Consider the following 22,051-nt stretch of genomic DNA (forward strand, 5'->3'; position numbering starts at 1 on the left):
TGGGTTAAGTTATTGAGGCAATTTTCATTTTTTGGGCAACCCCATCGTGTGATTTTTATGCAAATGGTGGGCTGGACAGAGGAAGGAAGTTTTCCTACTTGGGGTTTTGTGAATTCGTAACAAAAAAAACCAGTTCACACTCCAAGTTCAATACAAATTGATTAAAAAGTCAGTCAGTCATGAGGCACAAACGTAGTTAGCAGATGTTCTCGGTTATGGTTCTTGCTGTGTCTGAGAAGGAGCCCCACAAGCCAGTCTCATTTTATGACTTAAAAGGGAGGAAAAGTTGAAAAAAAAAGCTTCTCCCAAAGTTTGTCCCAAAATTCCCTCCCACAAAAATGTGTTTCTGGAAAGAGAAGAAAATTTCTATGTTTTCAGCCTCACAGCATAAAATGTTTTTAAGATTATGGGCATGTGTTGAAAAGGACCTGCTAAAACACTGCAACAAACTTAGCTGGAACATTTCTCTGCACAAATTTGATCAAGGATTTTTTGCGAAGATGAATTGGAAGTGTCTGTTTTCCACCAAGTGATCGTGAAATGTCTGATCCTTCTCACTCCTGCAGAGGCAGCTAAAATGATTTGCAGCACGTGAACACAGATCAGTTCAGGCATCTCTTACTGTCCACCGCAGTCTGATGGCTTTTGGTCACTTCCTGTGTGTCACTATCACCTCACTATCAAACACATCCCTGCTATGCCATGGGAGCACCTTTGCTACAGTTATGCCTTCACTGGCAGATGAAGACATATTTTTATGCAGAGTCAACATGATTGTTTGCAGCCATGCAGATGTGGCTGCATTAAAGGATGTAGCAGGGTACAATCCATCAGTTTCCAGATGTTGTTGGCTGTTTTTACATTGGATAATTGATTAGTTATCTCACTGTAGAAAACAGCTGGAACAAACACATATTTCCACTGTGAAGAAAAGTGAGAGTCTTTGGCTGATCTCCAAAAGCCACATCATGACAAATCCTGTGACTTTAGGATTGCAGAGAAAGTCAATAAAAAACAGTTGTTGCACAGGTGAAAAGCACAGAGTGTCACTAAAACAATGCCCAGGGCAGAGCAATTATTCTTCCTTAATGTTATTTAATCACTGCCAATTCATACAAACTAAAATTCCAATGAGATACACAGTCAAGAATTCACCTCAGATGCTAACTCAAGTGCACATTATAGCTGTGTTGTCTAGGTGAATATTCAACCATTTGTCATTTCCTGCATAAATATGCACAAAGATTGGGTTTTTTTGGTAGTGGAAGCACAGCTGAGAGAGATGCTACTAAAATGTAGAATATGAGACTTTCGAGTAAGGTAATGTGATTCTACCCTTAAGCATTTCTCTTCTAAGACTTCAGAGCTTTGTGTGAACATTTTATCAACAAGAAATACAGAAATTATTTCACTAGTGTATCCTTTTTTGTCTATCAGTATATTGTATATTACATATTTTTTTAAATATTTCTGTCCATAGCAGTGTAAGTGGCAGCCACGTGTTCTAGAAATTTTTCTTTCCATCAGTGCAAGGCAGGAATTCAATGGTGAGTGAATTCACATGTACTGCATGTGCTTTGGCAAGACAGAGGGATTTTTGGGACTTTGTATTTGAGTGGTTTTAAAACTTGTAAAAAGTCTGCACCAGTGGACTCTGAGCATTTTGTAGCTGACCCAGGACACCTAGTGCATCCTTTTGACTCAAATATGTCTATTAAATTGTTTAATAGTTATGTGACCATTTTTCTATCTCTCAGAATGTTATAATGTACAGAAACTATCTTCCTCTGAGCTGGACTTCGGCAACTCAACATTTATTAGATTGCTTCTTAGGAACTACTGCTGTATTTAAAATTCAAGGATGCTTTCTGAGATGATTTTTGTTCCCAAATGAATATGATCTCCACCTTCCCAAATTTTATTTTCATATTCAGATTACAGTATGAATCCAAGGATCCTATGCTGAGCAAGTTTGCAGAAAAAAAGAGCTGCTGAAAATTAATGAAGCAGCTCTGTGTCACACAGAGCAAATGTTAATCAGCTACTATAGAGAATTAGAAAGATGTCAACTCATGCTTGACCGTTCTCACTTACATGCTTTGTCTTTCTCTTTTTTTAGTACCTGCATGCAAATGGGATTGTGCATCGGGACTTGAAGCCAGAAAATCTACTCTATGCAACACCAGCACCGGATGCACCATTAAAAATTGGTGAGCAGCATTAAATATGTGTTTCCCTGCATCAGTAATATGTGCTAACTGATGTTTGGAGTATATGCATCTCACGATCACCCTGTTTGAAGCCAGTGCTTAATGAACAGCATGTTACTTCAGCGGCACAGCTGTACATAGTAGTTTCAAAACCAATGCAAAACTAGATGCTTGCTTAGAGAATTTATAGCCAAAATCATGCAAAATGTGGCAGAGAATAAACCACTGAGAACGAGAAGGATCATGAGAACAGCATAAAGTTTTGTGCACCACTTCTATGCCCCTTTTTTTCTGTTAAACTAGTACCTTAAGCGGAAAGATATATTGGCGTGAAAATAAAAATGTACAGATAAGTGGTAGAAAGCAAACTGAGCAAGGCTGACTTCTGTTTTGAAGGCAGATTTGAGGCACACAGAGAGATCTTTGCAAAGAGCACAGGGAAGCTCTCTGAAGCACGGTCAGCATCACAGAGGGGGTGAGGAAGGACAAGGCTCTCCTGATCAGGAATGTATTGTGCCAGTTCTGTTGGAGATGGCAGACACTTCCAAATGGTATGACCTCCAAAAGTTCTGGACACGCCTAGTTTTTGCTTGAGCAACAAGGAGTGTCTGTGCAATTCTTTTGAGCCATATATCACCAGTTTGGAAACACCACTCCCTTAGGAGTGAGTGTTTCCATGTTCATCAGGCTGGTGTTCATCATGGGTTTCTGGAGCCAAATTTCCATGAACTGGCCTCAAGCAATTTAGTATAAATTTCTAGGAATGTCTTGGCTCTCAGGGTGATGATATCTTAATTTATATCTTATCCTAGTTCTTATCTTTGATAATAAGCTCTAAACTTGATAATTTAATGCAGCACCAGTGGTTTTGGTTTGACGTCCACAGTGTGTAGGCCTTTTGAAGCATTTCCTAAATGCCACAATTCTTCATCTTCCTGGTAAGGTCATTGCCTTGTTTAAATTAAAATCCAGTTTACAATGAGTGGCTGTGTTTATAAAAGTAAACTGTATTTTTAATTAGATAAATAATAATACGTAAAGGATAGTCGTTTAGGAACAAGTGACCTATTTTTATGCTTATCTTGAGTCAAAACATTCTCTTTTATGTGCTGTCTAACAAAACAAAATCAAATACTTTTATTTTACACTTTTAAGGCAAGGGTGATTGTCATTGCCTAAACTGGAATTTGAATAAGCTCAGTTTATTCTTGGTGAAAAAAAGAGTTGTGAACACTTCCATTTTTATGACTTTTAAAAAGGAGTCATGCAAGTACAGTGTGTATTGTCATGAAGCCCTTGCTTTCTGAATAGTAATTCAGGGTGGAAACACTGCAGAAAGGATGATCAATACTTCTTCTGGCACCATCTTTATGCACCTTTCTATCAAAACACTGCTGGGATTTTGTCTTGCAGAGACTACATAACTCTGACCCTTGTCCAAAAAAGCAACCTGAAATTTTCTGATAATTTTATTGGATTACTCACAGAGTGGAAACTGCATATATACCTAAAATACATATCTGGATTTCTGCTTGTATGCCTTTAGGCCTCCCACTGTACTGGCTTTGTGCAGTTTTCAGAGTAAAATACAAGCTACATTTCTGTCAAACAAGAGCCAGGAATACTCATTTGTACGGCAAATTTTGCTTCTGGATTGCAGTCTGGGTAGATTCTTTAAATCAATGCTTACTTCTGGAAATGTCAGTACCATTCATTTAATGTATAAATGTTTATTTAATTGCATAAACAACATAAAAAACCACATTACAGGGAGTAAGAACATTAATATTCCCAAACCATCTTAACAGCTGACTTTGGACTTTCCAAGATTGTGGAAGATCATGTGACCATGAAGACAGTTTGTGGAACTCCAGGGTACTGTGGTATGTTGTTTTGTTACTTACTTTTGCTTTTATAACTTCAGAGTCAAAGGAAAGAGGACACTGGAGAAGACCATGAGATCACTCTGTTACCTCGTAGAACAGCTGGTAATGCAATTCAGGTGACATTGTCATTGTCTATTACCTTCTATGACATTGCCTGCAAAGCACACACAGGTGCCAAATCTGCTTTAGAGCAGCACCTAATTCCAGTCCAGTTCATTTCACAAAACTGTATTTCACATATTAGCTATTAATATTCTGATTGTCTCCTCTTGGGACACTGATACTGGCAATGACACACATCCATAGTTAGTGCTTAGCCTTTTTTATGCCCAACTTTGTATACAATAAAAACAGGATAAGGCTTATTCCCATAGAAGAGCCCTCAGAGTTATGTTGACTTGGTGGGAAGGATTGAGGCTGAATATCTCTGCAGAGAAGACTTGTGCCTATAGTCATGTGCCTATAGCAATCCTTGATTTACAACTTGAGTTAACTGACCATGCAGAATTCCTGGTGCCCGGAAAGTATTCAAGCATTACTTCCCAGAATTGGAGGAAACCCAGGAGAAATACTGTTTAAATGCCAAATTAAACTATGAATAATTGATGGTTCTGGGCTGCCAGCTCCCACATCCTGCCCACCCATCTATCAGCAGCTTCTCCAGAAAGGACACAGCAACAAAAACACATACTGGAGTCTGAATACTTTGGCATCAAGACTTGACAATCTACAGTCCTTGGGATGTGCAGATGGATGCAGAGGACTGAAGCCACAAAGATGATCACAGAGAACTTAGTTTGCTGCAATCTTTGTCTTCAGTGAACTTAACAAGAAGAACAAGTGATTTCTGAGAGTAGCACAAAAATTAAGCCAGTGCAAAGCAATGATTCATGATCAGTCTGTTACAGGCAACATCTAAACTAACAGCAGTCTGTCAGACAAATCCATTCACCAAAAGCAAACTTCTGGAAATCTAAAAAAATACTAAAAGCCATTCTGTTCATATCTCTGCAAGTGTAATGTGGGAAGGGGAAGAGATTGCATTGATGCATGTAAGTACAGCCAGCCCACTGTGCTCCAGAAACGTGCAGTCATCCCATGTGCCCCACAGATCCAGTGGGATCAGGGTCCTCAAGCTGTGTCTGTCAAGCTGCTTGGGCAGACATTGACTCCTCTTGACTGTTGCAGAGCTGGAGTTCCCCAAAACTGCCTGGCCTTTCTGTCTGCTCCTCCCTACAGCAAAAGCAGCTGCCTGAAACAGTCTGTCTTTCCTTCCAACTAAAACAGACTATCAAAAATAAAGCCTAAATAAAGTGCCAAGTGAATAGAATCATAGAATCATGAAGATTGGAAAAGACCTCCAAGAGTGTTAAGTCCAGCCACTAAACCATGGCACTAAGTGCCATGTGCAGGCATTTCTTGAGCACCTCCAGGGATGATGACTCCACCATCTCCCTGGGCAGCCTGTTCCAATGCTTAACCACCCCTTCTGTGAGAAAATTCTTCCTAATGTCCAACCTGAACCTCCCCCAGTGAAGCTTTAGCCATTTTCTCTTGACCTACCATTGTTACGTGGGAGAGGAAGCCAACCCCCCCCCCACTACAGCCTCCATCCAGGTAGTTGTAGAGACCAATAAAGTCTCCCTGAGCTTCCTTTTCTCCAACCTATACACTCCCAGCTCCCTCAGCTGCTCCTCTTAGGACTTATTCTCTATACCTTCACCAGTTTCATTGCCCTTCTCTGGACATGCTCCAGCCCCTCAAGGGCCTCCAGGTTGTGAGGGGCCCCAAACTGGACACAGCACTTGAGGTGTGACCTCACCGGTGCCCAGCACAGGGGGAGGGTCATTGCCCTGCTCCTGCTGCCCCAGTCTTGCTGACACAGGCCAGGATGCCCTTGGCCTCTTGGCCACCAGGGCACAGCTGACTCATGTACAGCCACTGTCAACCAGCACACCCAGGTCCTTTCTTGCTGAGCCATTTTCCAGCCACTCTGCCCCCAGCCTGAAGAACTGCAGGGGGTTGTTGTGGCCCAAGGCAGGACTGGCATTTAATTTTGTTGAACCTCATGCATTGTCCTTGTCTCATGGATCCAGCCTGTCCACATCCCTCTGTACAGCTTTCCTAGTCCCTGCCTGACTTGGTGTCATCTGCAAACTGACTGAGGATGCCCTTGATCCCGTCATCCAGATCACGATAAAGACGTAAAACAGGACTGGCCCCAACACTGAGCCCTGGGGATCCCCTCTGGTGCCCAGCCACCAGTTGGATTTAACTCCATTCACCACCACTCCCTGGGTCCAGATGTCCAGACAGTTTTTTACCCAGTGACACCACCACTGTCCAAACCATGAGTGGCCAGTTTCTCCAGGAGAATGCTGTGGGAGACAGTGCCAAAGGCTTTACTTAAGTCCCCATAGACAACATCCACAGCCCTTCCCTCATCTACCAGGTGGACCACCTGGTCATAAAAGGAGATCAGGTTGCTCAGGCAGGACCTGCCATTCCTGAACCCCTGCTGGCTGCACCTGATCTCCTGTCCTGTATGTGCTGTGTGATTGCACTCATGATCTTCTCCGTGACATTCCCTGGCACTGAGTTCAGGCTCACAGGCCTGTAGTTCCCTGCATCCATCTTCCAGCCCTTCTTGTGGATGGACATCACATTAGCCAGCCTCCAAATCATCTGGGACCTCCCCAGTTAGATGGGACTGAAGATCAATGATGCAGAGCAGCTTGGCAGGCTCCTCCACCAGCTCTCTCAGCACCCTTGGATGAATCCCATCTGGTCCTGTGGACTTGTGAGTGTCTAAGTGGCTCAGCAGGTCACTCCCTCTCTCCTCCTGGATTGCACAGGGTCTGTTCTGCTCTCTGTCCCTGTCTGCCAGCTCAGGGGCTGGTTCCCTGAGGATAACAGGCCTTACTGTTGAGGTCTGAGGCAAAGAAGGCATTAAGTATTTCAGCCTCTTCCTCATCCTCAGTTCCAGTGTTTGTCTCTGCATCCAATAAAGGGTGGAGATTTCCATTGGCCCTCTTTTTGTCACTGATGTATTTATAAAAACACTAAGTAAAATACTGAAGTTAAAGCGCCACCTTCTTGGTCACATTGTAGCTCCAGTGCAACTGTAGCTTTCTGTGGTTCCTTTTGCAAATGTAAAAAACAAATTGAAGCCGAAGTACACTTCTCATTTTATTCTGGGTCTGCCTGGGCATGACTTCTCTTGTTTTATATTCAGTGAAGGGAATCATTTGCCTGATTAAGGGATTAAGGGGGCAGTCCTAACTTTTTATAAAAGATACAACTGTGCATGGACTTTAATTGACTTTGTGACTGTTATTTCTTCACTCAGTTTTCATGTTACTGACAAGTGTTTTGTCCTCTGCAGCGCCAGAGATATTACGGGGATGTGCCTATGGCCCTGAGGTGGACATGTGGTCTCTGGGGATTATCACGTACATCCTGTAAGTGCAGACAGTGCTGCAGAGAGGTTCACTTTTTAGCACCCATGACACCGTGAGCTGTGCCATTGGAAAAGACAAGATCCTGAACTTTAATTATTCTATTCCTAAACTTACTGAAGTAAGTCAAATCCTCAAGGAGCATGGCAAAGCAGTTTAAATATTTGATAAATACAACACTTCTTCCTGAACAGCAGCAAGATCTGTGCAGAATCATGCTATTAATGTGAATGAGTATAGACCAAAAGTTCCAAACAGCTGTGTCTAAAAGTAGGTATTTGTGTCTAAGTCTTATTGTGGCTAGTCATGATTTAATTGGTAAAAATTATAATTACTTTATTGAATTGACTGAATCTTTCTAAGGAAGACTATTGAGAAGGGAAAATTGCATATGACATATTGACTCTCCTCTTTACAGGAGAGTAATTATGAGACTTAATTTAGACCCTTGGCAATGACAATGCTAAGACAGCTTGTGTAGTTATATACAATACTTCTAGGATGCCTTTCATGGGAATAAAATGAGATTTTACACAGGTACCTTAAAGATATGGAGGATTTTATACATGTGGACCATTATCCCTCCCCTACTAGGATTAACTATGTCCAGCAAGTACAGTGCGCAATAATACAATTATTTTGTTTTCGTCTTTTGCAAAGAAAGAATTATATTCTCTAATGTTTATACTAAAAGCCCATGTAAGGATATATAAAAACTCTGATGGTAATGTCAGGAAACATCTTTTGTTCTGCACATAAGACTTAAATAGTTCACACGTCTCCTTTTGGGTACCTGTAAATAATAGGCTACAATATTCCTACTTGCCATTTTGTTACCTGCTCCTTTTTAAATATGTGTATCTTTGTGTCAAGGTCTGGTTTAAGATCCAGACCTTGTGTTGAAGATCACATCTCAGATATTAATATGCCTGCCAGGTGTTCATTTCTTGTCACTTCTAGGGTTTCCACTCATGACAGAGAGATATGAAATTTGCCAGCAAAGTGGTCCCTTAGACTGGAGAGGTGACTTTTGTTGTCCCTTTATAAAGCCACCTAGATTAAGTTATGGCCTTTCCTAGTTATTCAAGGCTTAATGAAGTTGTAGTACTTCAAACTAAGAGCTTTTCTTGAGCAGAATTTGTTTTCAAATGTAGGCAAGCTCCAACCAAACTCCAACCAATTCCTACCTGAATTCCTATCTGGAGTGGCATTTTCTATATGCAGCTTCTCAAAACCTCCCAGCTGTTCAGGAGATGCTCCCAAGCCACATTAAACCTCTGCATGTGTGTAAACATAAGTGTGTGAGTTCCTGCTCTGTATGTGGCTGCATCCAGTATAGATATTCTTCTATTCTTCCTCCTTCTAATCCTGTCCCACTTCCACCTCGAAATCCAACTTGATCTACAGGAACAAGCCAGGCCAAAAATCTACCTGGCTGTCTCTTCCATTTAGCTTTAACAGTATTCTACATTTAGAACTCTTCTATTGTGTGTAATACTCTGTGGCTGAATATGTCTGATGGATTAGAAACTGAGACCAGAAAGGTACATGTAAAATTACTAATTCATTAATCCTGGAGCCCAGAGGACAATGTTGCATGACTCAGTCTCATAGTTCGGTAGATGAAACCCACTACCATAGAGTAAAAAAAAAACATTTCTGTATGTCCCCCCAAAATGGAGTGGATGTAAGAGTCAACAACCATGTTACAGAGGATCTGCATAAAACTGTATCTTGTCATTAATCAAAGTGGATTTACCATTTGATTAAAAGAAACTTTGACACATATTTTTACAGAACAGTTTTTCCTGAGGCTAATTATATTAAGACCTATTGGTGAACTGTCATAATTCTAGGGAAGCCACATCTGTGGTTTTAAAAGTCAATAGGAGCAGTCCTTTTGTATTCCCAAAGCAGCTTAGAAATCCTTCTGCATGTTTGAGATGCAGAAAGTGGTCAACAAATACAGAGGCTTTGCCTGTAGTTGAGATTGCATGGATTTAGTTAGAGGTGTTATTTTAGTAACTTACTTAAAAGGACACGAAACACAATCTGGTCATTTTTAGTTGTTTTTTAAGCTGCTTGCATTGACTTTTCCTTTATTTTTAGGAAATCGATTTAAAGTGAATCACCATAATAAGATGTTATTTCAAAATAAAATGAAATCAAGACCAGCTACCCTAGGTCTTGCACTGATTTAATTAATCTAATTTGAAATCACACCTCTAGATTTACTCACCTATTATGACATGTAGCAAAACACCCCCAAATCTGTCTGCTGAAATATATTCTTAGGTAGAGGCATATATATAGAAACTGTTAATAAGAAAACAATAGGTGATGGTAGTGAGTTACAGTGGAAACAGAGAGCTCACTTAGGAGGCTTCCAACACATTCACAGCAAGGCTTAAGCAGGTTCTTACTGTCATGGGTTACCCGGCTCCAAAAGGCAGTTTGGGCTGAGTCAGTGAGGGGCCCTACTCAGGGGTGTTCCATGGGGACAGCAGGGACCTGCTGCAAGCCCAAAAATGGTGGTGGGAGTGGCAGCAAACAGGAGGGGAGCAGCAGAGGGTCTCTGGCTGGCCACCACCTACTGAAGCATGAGGTTTGGAGGCTGGATCCTTGTGTTTTAATATATCTCTGCCAGACTTGGAAAAATAATGTGCCCAGAATGTGCTTACAATGAGGTGTTTCTCCTCTTCAGCAGTGGAATGTGATGCAGCTGTTCTACCCACGGCTATACACCACTCCCAAACCCACATTTCTTCCTTGAACCTTAGCCTCCTTTTTCAAGCATATTGATTGTGTTTTAAAATACAAAACCAAGTTAAAATGTAAGGTTTTTCTAGATTTGTTGCTGTCTTGATCTTTATGATCTGCTGTTGTTTTCCTCTCATCATCTTACTGTTTGTTGCATTTTCTGGAAGCAGAGCAGCAGATAGACTTTCTGTTAAGCTCAGATCACATACTGGCTGAATAGGAAATTCACTTAAAAAAATCTGATTATGTGTGCAGGCATGATTAAAGTGCAGTGAAGCGATAAAAACGGACATTATATGAATGGAAACCACACCTATGAGTCTCCTTTCCCTGGGGCCAGCAGTGTGGATTTCTGCTGGTATCTGTATTATTCAATATATTCATAAATGCAATCATTAGCAAGATCACAAGATTTCTAGGTTTCATGTAGGTTACCTAAGTAAAGATGAGGGCTGATCATGAAAACCTACCAAAGGTTTTTACACACTGTGGCTGATAGGATGAAAAAATGTACAGGGATGAACATGACCAAAAATCAGTCCTAACTGGATATGTAAAAACTTCTAACTTCATGTGTAAGATGGGTTTCCTCAGCTAATTCCTATTCCTCTGGCAAGAGTTACAGGGATTCTGATAAATATTCTATGATCCTGTATTATTAGTTCCAATTAAACACTTGTGAAAATACAAAAGTAACAATTAGAAAAGCCTTTCCCAGTGCTTAAGAATACTTACGACCACATTTCTTTCTGCTCTGTAGAATTAGGAGTTCATGAGTTTCCCAAAGTGATCTACGGGATACAAAGTGGGGAAAAATACTCCCATGAACTGTTTCTAACAACCCAAGACTAATTAAACTTTGATAAATTAATTTCTTTTTTTACCCTTGCAGACTTTGTGGCTTTGAACCATTTTATGATGAAAGGGGAGATCAGTATATGTTTAAGAGAATCCTGAACTGTGAATATGACTTTGTGTCCCCCTGGTGGGATGATGTGTCTCTGAATGCCAAGGATTTAGTAAGTAAAGCAAAAATGAGACTGGAGTATCTATATTGCTGCCACTGACAAAGAGTCCGTTTTGGGGTGGGGGCAGAATAATTGGTTAATTAATTGTTCATAATTGTTTCCTCTTGTCCTTGCTATATAGTGCTGTTAGTATCCCCTGTTAGTCCAGTGCTGTAATTTTGCACTCAGAATCATGGATATTCAGGTTCTTCTCTGAAGTAAGCCACAGAATGTTGGCAGCTGTCACAATGTTCATGTATGCCTGTCTTTCCTTCCAGCTCTGAAGTGTTTCACTGTTCCTCTTTTCCGGGCAAACACCTTCAGGGGAGTATAGAAATAAGCCCTTCTTTTTGTGCAGTTTTCAAGCCTGAACTTTGGGGAAGAATATAAAAAGGAATGAAACTCCCCTCATCACCCTGCTTTTTCTGATACACTTTTTCTGTCCATTTAAAAGACTGTTTCCTTTTAAATATGGTCCATTAGCAAAATGCAAGGGCTGGCATGCTATCTGCACTGCATTCTTTTATTGCTGGATAAAGTAATTTGGATCCAGGAGACACTGATCTGCGAAGATAGGTATGCTCGAGTCTGACTTCTGTCAATAATAACTTGCATAATTCAGTTATTTCATTAGCACTGAAAACACAAGTGCTCTGTTCCATATTACTTATACAAACTGTACTACAAAATACTACGTCATTTGTGTTAGTGAAGTACTTCAGGATATTTCAAATGGAAGGACTGTAGAAGTTCAAAGTGCCTTTTTGTTGTTTTGTGAGATAAGAAGTTTTTCTGAAGCCAAAAAAATATAACTTACTGCTATATAAACAGCAGTCTGCAGGTAAAGCTCTTGTCCAAACTGCTCCATACTGTCTTGTAAAATAAGGCTCGAAGTTTCAGGTTTGAACATTGTATAGCAAGTTGCAGATAAGGATGACGAACATGACTCTCAAAACCCATACTGTGGGCAGTTCTGGGGTGTTCCGTTGAAGTGATTTGCTTAACTCAGGTTCTTCCTTGGAGACACAACCAGTATTCACCACAATGCCTGTTATCCTGCACCCACGTCAGGGCACTAAGTTTCTTTAAAAGCTCTCTGTAGGGAAATTTCAGAGAACCCTAAAGCAAGTTTTCCCTCACCCTTGGGCACATAGGAGCAGTGGAGCCCTGTGCCATCACTTGCACTCTGCACCAAGAGGGTCTGCAGTCAGGAGAGCTGGATAAGTTTGGCTCTGCAGAGTGCCACCTGTGTACTGTTACTCCATCCTCACCTTTCTTCTTTTTTTAAAACACCACTTGTCCAGAGATACAATTAAACCCATGGAATGTTGCTTGACTGGACACACTTTGTACTCAGCAGGACCATCTCCAGTCCCAGGGGTATGTTTGCAGTGCATTTTTCCCAAAAATCTACTACTATCATGTTTGTAGAAGTGCAGGTTTGCTGGCTTTGGTGACAGAAGGAATGGTGTAAGCAGCATTAGTTTTGGAGTGGCCTAGGACAGAAACACTTGTACAATGCTTTTTTTCATGTGTACATGAGGTTTTACAGTGACTGAAAGAAACATTTCCTTTGTGTTGTACCTGACAGGGACTGTGTGGTACAAGTCTGCATCAGCTGCATACACTATAATTTAAACCTTCCAATCCAGTTTAAAACTTGTCCAAATCCAAAAGCAGAGATACTGCTCAGAGATTTGAGAATCTCCTAGGGCTTTTGTGACAATTCAGACATGATAGATATAGGTCATCTGCACTGGTTGGTAACCAGTTGATTCTTTCTCTTCTCTCTTCCCCCTTAGTGGCTGTCTTAATCAGATGTTATTTATTTTGCCAGAAGCAAAATACTTGCAAGGACACAAATGAAAATTCTTGTTGGTTTCTTAGAATGTGTCACCTAAGATGCTCCCCAAACCAAGACCAGAGCCCCTAAATGCAAAACTAGGTAAATTTGAATGAAGAATAAGATTGACAGTCTTTTGTATTTCTTGCTTGCGATGCAGGTTAAAAAGTTGATTGTTTTAGACCCCAAGAAACGCCTCACCACTCTACAGGCATTGCAGCACCCATGGGTCACAGGGAAGGCAATAAACTTTGCACATATGGACAACGCACAAAAGAAACTTCAAGAATTCAATGCCCGGCGTAAACTTAAGGCAAGTCTCTGCTCATGAGTCTCTGTTTTGGCTATGAAAGCCTGCAATTAAATTTGTAGCCTTGCAGAAACTTTGCACATTTTTGAGGACAACAGCCCATGGTGTTATGGAAGCTTTTTATTTAAAATGTCTGATGAAGACTGAAGAAGTTTGAAGCTGATTTGGTTGATGACTGAGGCCAAACAAATAAAAATGGGTGAAGTTGATTGAAAACTCTATCTACACAGATAGGACTACTGAGGATGTACACGTCTTTCACAAAGTCCTTACTTTCCTTCTTTTCTTCCCTTCTTCCTTCCTTGTTTCTGTCCATCTGTCTGCCCTGTACTGCTTGTGTGTCCTTACAGTACTGACCAGAAAGAACAACATACTGAGTAATTTCTTAATAAGCATCCATAAGTCTGGAAAAAATTAGTCTATTAAAGCATATTTTGATCCCTATGATCCCCTGAATTACCTGTATCTATCAATGCATAGCAGGGAGTTTAAGTCATCCTTCTGTACAAACCAGAGTTAGCATTTCAGTTGTGTAGGTCCATAGAATGTCACCAGGATGCTCCTTTACCATCCAGTCTACATATCTACCAAGGGAAGAAGCAGGGAAACATCTTTAGGTGAAAACAGCAGGCAACTGGGCACCTGACTGATATAGAATCAGGAAACTTTCTTCTCCCCTAATCTGTTTCTCAGTTTTTAAAGATTTTCATCTGCTCAGGAAATACTTCCAGGTATTCTTCAGCACAGAAATTGTTACCAACAGCTACAGTGAAGTTGTCCTTGTAGCCCAGGGGAATAAGCAACTTCAGTGAGAGCTTTAGTAAATCCCATATGAAAACCAATTCACAAAAAACTGAGCCTTACCTTTGGCTTTGTTATTTTTTTAGTAAAGGACCGTGGCAGAGAATCTCTACAGGGCAAAGGAATTTGTTTTGTCATTTACAAAGTTCTCAGAGATTGTACGTAAAATTCACATTGACGTTCTGATTTTGTTTTTCTTTATGTTTTTACACCAGAGATTTTTTTTTAAGCTGATTTTATTTAGATGCCTACAGTCAATCAATTTATTCTTTTGTGATTACAAACTATTGCTTTTTATAGGTTTATTTCTTCATTACTTCTCCATTAAAGATGAAATGACCAAATTTCCAATTATTAAGAGGATTGTCTGAAGTTAGCAGTTCTTGTAGAGGTAATAGTTTTCCACAAATATATCCATAAAATAAACCATAAATTTTTAGACAATTAATTCCTGGTCAAAAAAATAAAACCAAAGCAGACATCCAAGTAGTGAGTACAGGAGTCAGCTGTTGCTTTGTTAGTAAGAATAATGTGTAATTATCTCCTCTTTCCCAACATAAAAGTCCATCGGCAGGCTTTCTTTATGTAAAGACATATTTTTATAGAATAACTCTAAAGGTCTCAGTCACGATTTGGTTTCTCATACGCTATGTTGAATTTGTTTCATAAACATCCAACATGGCTTGTGAGAGTAAATTACATTGAAAGTATCTTTAGACATTATAGTATAATTGAGTGTCTTTTTCTGTCTGTAATCAGTTTTCCAAAGTCCTCCCACCACTAATGTGGATGTCTGTGATTTTTCCTTTAAGAGGTCTAGTCTCTCACTTCCAAAATTCTTGCCACTTCTTTTGGTTTATGCCTAATAGTATTTCTTCATAATCTGTTTTAGCTGATTCTTTTTTATTGTCAATGTTTACGTTATCTGTTTTTCATTGACATCTTTTTACCTTTTTATTTCTTTGTGGGAGTTTTTTGTTTGTTTCTTTTTTATGTGTGTGATTACCTCTCCAAAGGATCCACAAAACCTTCTATGTTCTTCATCTCTTCCCACTTCTTTGATGCCTAGGCAAAAGCTGCAAAGTCAAAAATAGCTTGAGTTGTCACACCCAGAGATTAGCATTTCTTTTCCTCACCTCTGTATGTCTGGTTTTTTTCAGGCAATAAAACTCTTCAAGGCAAGGGCTAATATAACTGTCTTCATGTGTGTCTTCATTTTGTGATATTTCATGTGATATGAAAGCCTACCCCCAATGTGTATTTTTATAAGTCTATACTTAAGATGTTGCCCATGTGCTCTGCAACATTGGGTTTGGCATATGCAACAGCGCAACAGTGATAAATACTGTGTTCCTTTGTGAAATTTTCAGGGAATAATCCGTGATAATACTGTTGCTAGCCTTATGACAGAAGATGATGACTTTCTTTTTTTCCATCCAACTTCAACACAGGACACCTGAAGTAATTTCTTAAAAAAGTAAAAAAATAAAAAAATGCAGGCAGTACACCTGAAAAAAAAGTTATGTTCATGTCACCCAACCTGTAAACCTGTGAAAGCAGCCCATCTTAAACCACAGTCCAGTATTCCAGGTGGCCTTCTAAATCTACCCAGGCCCAGGCAGGTATCCAAACACGACATTCCCAGGAAGACTAAATGCAGTTGTGTTCCCTGCTGGGGCGGTGCTGAGGCTGCGGTGCCAACAGGCCGTGCCCCCTAAGCAATGTTTGCTTGGTCCTCTCTCTCCCAGGCCGCAGTGAAAGCCGTGGTGGCCTCCACGCGCCTTGGCAGCGCCAGCAGCCACAGCGCCCACGATGGCCACAAGCCCGGCCACAGCCCAGCGCCTGCCCGCGACACCCAGCCCACGGAGGAACCCACTCAGGAAGCAGCAGCAGCAGCAGCTCCAGAAGAAATGCCTTAGGTCGATGTTGCTCACTCGTGTCAGCAGAGATGTGCCATTTCATACACCAGCTACCTTGTCATTCAGCGAGAGAGATTAGTAAGCTTGGCCTCTCTGGTTCTGCTTCGGGGTGCCACAGGCCCCGCTTGGTGATCCTACCTTCAGTGCATGTGACTGCTTATGAAAATAGTAAACTGTTCCATTAGGCATGTCATGGAAACAGTGTAATTTGCAGTAATACCGGCAGGTGAAAACATGGGGATTATTAACTACCTACCATAATGTGTATACTTCATCTATCTAGTGTTCCTAGGTGGCATTTGGAACAAAATGCTATTTTGTTTGGTTTTATGGAAGAAGGTGTCTTATCTATGTTGTAAGTTTCTTTGAACTGTTTCCTTCCAGGTTCATAGTCCTTTGGCAGACAAAATGGAAGGAAATACAAAACCAATGCTTTTAAAACTGATGTATGAAATAATGCTTTTTATCTGTAAAATTGAAAAATTATTTGGGGATTTACATGCAAAAAAAAAAAAAAAACAAAAAAAACCAAACAACATTCCACTACTTCTGGGAAGAAATTGAAATGGTAGTTCCACTGGGCATGAAAACATACATTGTTCAAGCTTGCATTGAGAATGCCTTATTCTGACTTTTCCTGTTTATATAAAATATTTTAATAACAACCAAAATTACTCAGATTGCTGCCATTCCATTCCATAGTAAAGTCTTAGCAAAACAAAACCATAGACTAAACAAGGATTAGAGTAGATGCAGATTTTTGGCATACCATTATATTTATTCATTAAAATTCTAAACTCTGCAGCTAGAAGACTTTTTATAGGCCCTAAGGGAATAATCTGCATTTTAATAAGTTGTAAATGCTTGAAGAAAGCTATACCACAGCTTACTGATTTTGCTTTGGGGAAACACTCTTCTGCGAGGTCTGGGAGCAAGTAGTATAATCTAGTTGGTTCCTGGGTAGTTTAACCTCATGAGTGAGCAGTTTCCACTTGTAATTAGTCCACATTTTCCTAACAAAGGACCCCTCCTTGTAAAGTGATTCACCAGCACAGATCTTGCATCCACCCAGAGCTCCTGTGTCTTGAGTTAGCAGCTGTGTGCATCGATCAGCTTGCAAAAGTAAGGTCAGGCTCTTCAGCTATCTTGATGTTTTTGTTGAATGTGATTGATAGGAACTGAAAAACGTATGTGCATCAGTGTGTATGACCACTTACACTTGTTTGTTATCTATTTGACAGCATGTGACTATTGTACTGATATATTACAGAAATGGCAAAAAGAACCTGATGTACAAAAATGTCATTTGTGCTTGTAAAGTTTTTAATACTGGTAGTTACCTAACATCCTAATACAGTCATCATTCCTCTTTTGCTTTATTTGTTTTTATGTTGCTGTTAGGCCTTGCACAATTCGCCTTGAAAAAATATAGCAGCTACTGAAAAAACCAAGACTTTAATAAAACATTCAATAATTACATTTCCTGATGAAATAAAGGGTAATGCAATGTTATTCGTATGGTAGATTTAATAAGTAAAATGTGCTCTAAATTAACATATAAAGGAGGATTAAAGATCCTGTCTTTACAGGGTGAGAATGTATGCTAGTGAATCTATTATACTTGAGATTTTTTATCCATTTCTTAGAACTCTTTGAACTTGTACAAAAAGTTTTGCTAACTAAGCAGGGTTGAAATTTAAAGTACATGCATGCATTCATTTTTCAAGGGACACACTTTGAGGTCAGCCGAAACAGCTGGTGGGGGCCTGGCAGCTGTGTGCAGGCCAACCCAACACTTTTACACATTTTTCCCTTGAAAACAAGTACAGCAAGATTAATAACTTTGAAGAAGATTATAGGTACACCCACCTGTCTCACTTTTTACTCTCTGTCTTACCTCCTTTGAGGTAGGAAAAATCCAATTCTCAGCTACTTTACTCCACCCCCTTATTCTGTGGTGAAGTCATCCAAGTTCAGTCAGTCAGGAAGTCTGGTGGGAGAGGCTGGATATCTGTAAGATTTCATCCTTCATTTGGGATAATTGCTTCAAACCTGCAGAAGTGGAGCTGGCTCCACACTTCTGTGAGATACGCACATCTGTGAGACCTTGAGCATAAATTTCTTCATCTGAGGCATGGTTTCTTGAGCTGAAAAGAGGTCCCAGCTGATTCTCACTGGTGGTTTTTGCTAAGTTATTCCGCAGCATATTATAACTATGAACTGATGGCATCCAACAGGAGACCTCTTTGTGACAGCATGATCTTCAGAAGCAGCTCAGTTTTGTGTACAGAGGCTCTGGGGCTTCAGTTGGTTTTTTGCTTTGTTTTCTTTTATCATACTCAACATTAAGCAATCAGGATGTCTGTGCTGAGTCTGTGACTACCAGTACTCAGTAAAGCACTGTGCCTGGCTGATACATTTGATGTATGACAGCACTTGGGTGTATGCATGCACTGGAAGACAGGAGTGTTACCTGCATTGGCTTTGTCTGAAAAATCACCTCCTGGTGGCATCTGCTACTGCTCAGACTGGGATGTGCAACATCAGTGTCTTACTGTGGCTGAAAAATGTGAACACACTTGAAAACTACTGGAGACGGACCAGATGTTTCCAAATCTGTGGTTATAAGCTAGGTAGAAAGCTACTCGTGCTCTTTTCTGTTGAAATCCTAAGCTTTAATTTTTTAGAATATTTAACATATTAACAATGTTCTTCAAGAACAAAAGGGGGAACCTTTCAATCTTTTTGAAGCACTTGAACTTAGCAAAACTTTTCCTTTAAAAGCAGATTCCAGCTCTAGCCAATTGTAGTCCAATATTTGAGAGCTAGGATGATGATCAGATAGCTGTTAAATGGCTAAGGAAGTCCTGCCTTTGCACCACATAGGGGTTTTTCCAGGTTCAGAAAGATTCCCTCCAATATAAAATAGATTTCCTGTAATTTCAAACACTTTTGCTTGCAATTTTGTGGATGACACAGTAGATTACACTGTGTGAGCCTGGTGCTGATTTGTTGGCTGAAGTTTGTACTTGACAGTGTACAAACATGCTGTAAAGAGGCAGACACACTGTAATCAAACTTCTGAATGCATAATAACATCAGGGCAAAAGTTTTTGATACAGCAAGTTCTTCAGAAGAAGTGTGCTAAGGACTCTGTCCCCAGAAATGAGCAGGCTGTTGGACACACAGAGTGACAAAAACTGCCCGGCAGTCCCTTTGCCTTGGTGAATAAAGCAAAATGCTCTGAAAAGCTGTGTGGTAGCAGAGCAGAATAAAAGCATCAACCAATAAAGTTTTTGAGGTGGCTCAGACCAGCAGCAAGTCCCAGGCTGCAGGAGGCCATGGCTCACTGGCTGCCAAGCCTCTGCACTTTCCAAATGTATCACCTTCTCCTACAACTCACACTGCAAGCGGAACACAGACACAGCTGGCAGCCACAAGTGAAGATAGCACCATATTTTCTGTTGCCCAGCAGCAGGGAAAGGGAAGATGATACTGGGAGTTGTTAGTGTCCTACTCAACAGAAGGACAGCAATATCTGACAAGCAGCAAATGCAGCAGGACTATGGAAAATAAACCCTTGTTTCTAGATAAATGTCCCTCTGCTCCTGCACATGTGCTGGGTCGTCTCTGGGGTTTTAAGAGCAGCATATGAAAGTGTAAGGTGGAGGACTCCTGCAGATCCTTGCACAATGTCCTGCATGTCGCCTGCTTACAGAATGACAGACACAAGCATCAGCACAGTGCCTTGACCCCAAGCTCATGCAGAGGTTGTTTCTTCTGGTGAAGAACTCAGTTTTGTGTGGCCAGCCTTGTTGCTGCTGAGGTTATGAGTGCATAGCTTATGGAGGCATGGCATCCATGTAACAAAGATCATCAGAGGCTGACCAAGAAAGATGCACATTTAGACCTAGAGACCAGAGGCAGGGATACACACAAGTCCTGAAGATAACTAAGTTAACAAAGAGACAGACAGAACATCCTTAAAGGTACTTTATAAAACAATAATAGCTCAAAGAATGTCCTTTCCTCCCTATCAGAGTTAGTTGAGTTGGAACATAGTGAGAGTTCATTCTTCTTTTGTATAAAGAAATTTATATAAAATTCCCTGATAAGAGCCAGCACAATACCACATTTAATTAAACAAAAAATCATCAGCTGCATTGCAGTATAGAAAAATAAGGAAAGAAAAGGGAAAAAATAGGAGTTAAATATTTGCCTAGTGTAGACACAGAGCTCTAAAGGGAGGCTTGCAGAGGGTTACAAAGATGATGAGGGGACAGGAGCAGCTCTTTTATGAGAAAAAGCTGAGGGAGCTTGGCCTGTTCAGTCTTAAGAAGGGATGATGGAGAGGGGACCTCATTAATATATCAGAATACCTGAAAGAAGGGTGCCAAGAGGATGGACCAGGCTCTGCTCCATGGTGCTGAGCAATACGACAAAAGGCAATGGGCAAAAATTGGAAGAACTTCTTTACTGTACAGTGACCACACACTGGGACAGATTGCCCAGAGAGGCTGTGGAGCCTCCCTCACTGGAGATATTCCAGAACCTGGACACAATCCTGTGCAGTGTGCTTTAGGAAACCTGGTTTGAGCAGGGAGATGGGACCAGATGACTGCACCAATGGTCACTTCTGGACTTACCCATTCTGTGATTTTGTGATTTTATGATATTAGTTCCAGAAGAGATATAAACTTTTACTGGCAAGATTGGAGATTCTTTACATCTGGGAGGTAAAACTTCTGGCCAGAGTCATTCAGTGAAGATTGCTGGAGGGTCAGTGAAGACAATCCTTTGAAGTGTGAATCCTCAACTAATATAAGAATAGAACAATATACATGCATATAACTAAAAATTCAGCAAATACTTACATCCTCTTCTACTCCTCCAGAGTGGAAAAGAAAACATGAATGCAGTCATGATCTTAGTTACTGTTAGAAGGAAAGCATTCAAATATTGTGGGACTAGGCATAGTACAGAAGCAGGAATACAATGGAATAGTTGAAATGGCTCAATTCTGAACTTAGCAGTAAAATTATAGATTAAAATCTGAATATGTACATGAACAGATAGATATATAAATTTATCAAATAAGAAGCAGAGACTGCTGAACAATCTCTGAGAGCCAAGTCTGTATTAAAAGTTGCAGCAACCTTCTAAGCCATGTTTTGTACCTTGCCAGCATTACTCAGATGGACCTGAAACTATAATGATTAACAGTCTAGCATACATAGATCATCACTGGATGAAATTCAGTAATCCATATCAAAGTATGAAAGATAACAAATACAGCGGTACAGAGTTTTGCCCAGCTCTGGCTCCTTCCAAGACACAGCTGCAAAAAAGGTTACTTCAGTGCCCTTGTCCTTTCTTGTGCTCAGTACAGGGGTTGAAGAGGAGTGACAACACAAGCACAGAATTTCATGATGAGTTCGAGCGCTGCCCCAAACTGCACAGAGGCCCTGCCCAGTGATGCTCCATCCACAGCATGTGTGACTGAGAACTGACAATCTGGCCGTTTATTTGTACAACAGGAAGGTGTATATTGGCCAAGGTTTATTAAACAGTACATGTTTGCCCCTACGAAGTAGCATGGAGCTCCTCCCATAGGAAGATACATAAAGAGCAAAGCTTAAAAGAAAGGGATTGTTTATTTTTTTCCATTAGAAACTCTGGGTTCAAGAACAAGTGTTAACATTCATGGCTAAATGGCTCATAGTTATTCTTCCCCTTTGTGCTTCACCTAGTTTTTCCTGACCCAGGGGCACCCAGGAAGAGCTATCAGCTGCCAGTCAGGGGGTAAAGAGCCATCTGACACCTGGCAGGTTTCAGCTTTTCTGCCCAGACAAATCTG

General features: G+C 40.6%; 1 protein-coding gene across 1 annotated transcript in view; it reads left to right on the forward strand.

The window, feature by feature from the left end:
* CAMK4 (calcium/calmodulin dependent protein kinase IV) overlaps positions 1-16,194 on the forward strand; it is a gene marked incomplete at both ends in the record, with an annotated part of 138,889 nt that extends 122,695 nt beyond the window's left edge. The window contains 6 exons of the mRNA XM_082302186.1: positions 2,120-2,210; positions 4,019-4,093; positions 7,482-7,557; positions 11,207-11,333; positions 13,325-13,477; positions 16,024-16,194. Coding sequence (XP_082158312.1) covers positions 2,120-2,210; positions 4,019-4,093; positions 7,482-7,557; positions 11,207-11,333; positions 13,325-13,477; positions 16,024-16,194 — 693 coding nt within the window. The remainder of the gene's footprint in view (positions 1-2,119; positions 2,211-4,018; positions 4,094-7,481; positions 7,558-11,206; positions 11,334-13,324; positions 13,478-16,023) is intronic.
* Positions 16,195-22,051: the final 5,857 nt, after the last annotated feature.

This window comes from Coloeus monedula (assembly GCF_965178545.1).
Source record: "Coloeus monedula genome assembly, chromosome: Z".
Taxonomy (NCBI): Eukaryota; Metazoa; Chordata; class Aves; order Passeriformes; family Corvidae; genus Coloeus; species Coloeus monedula.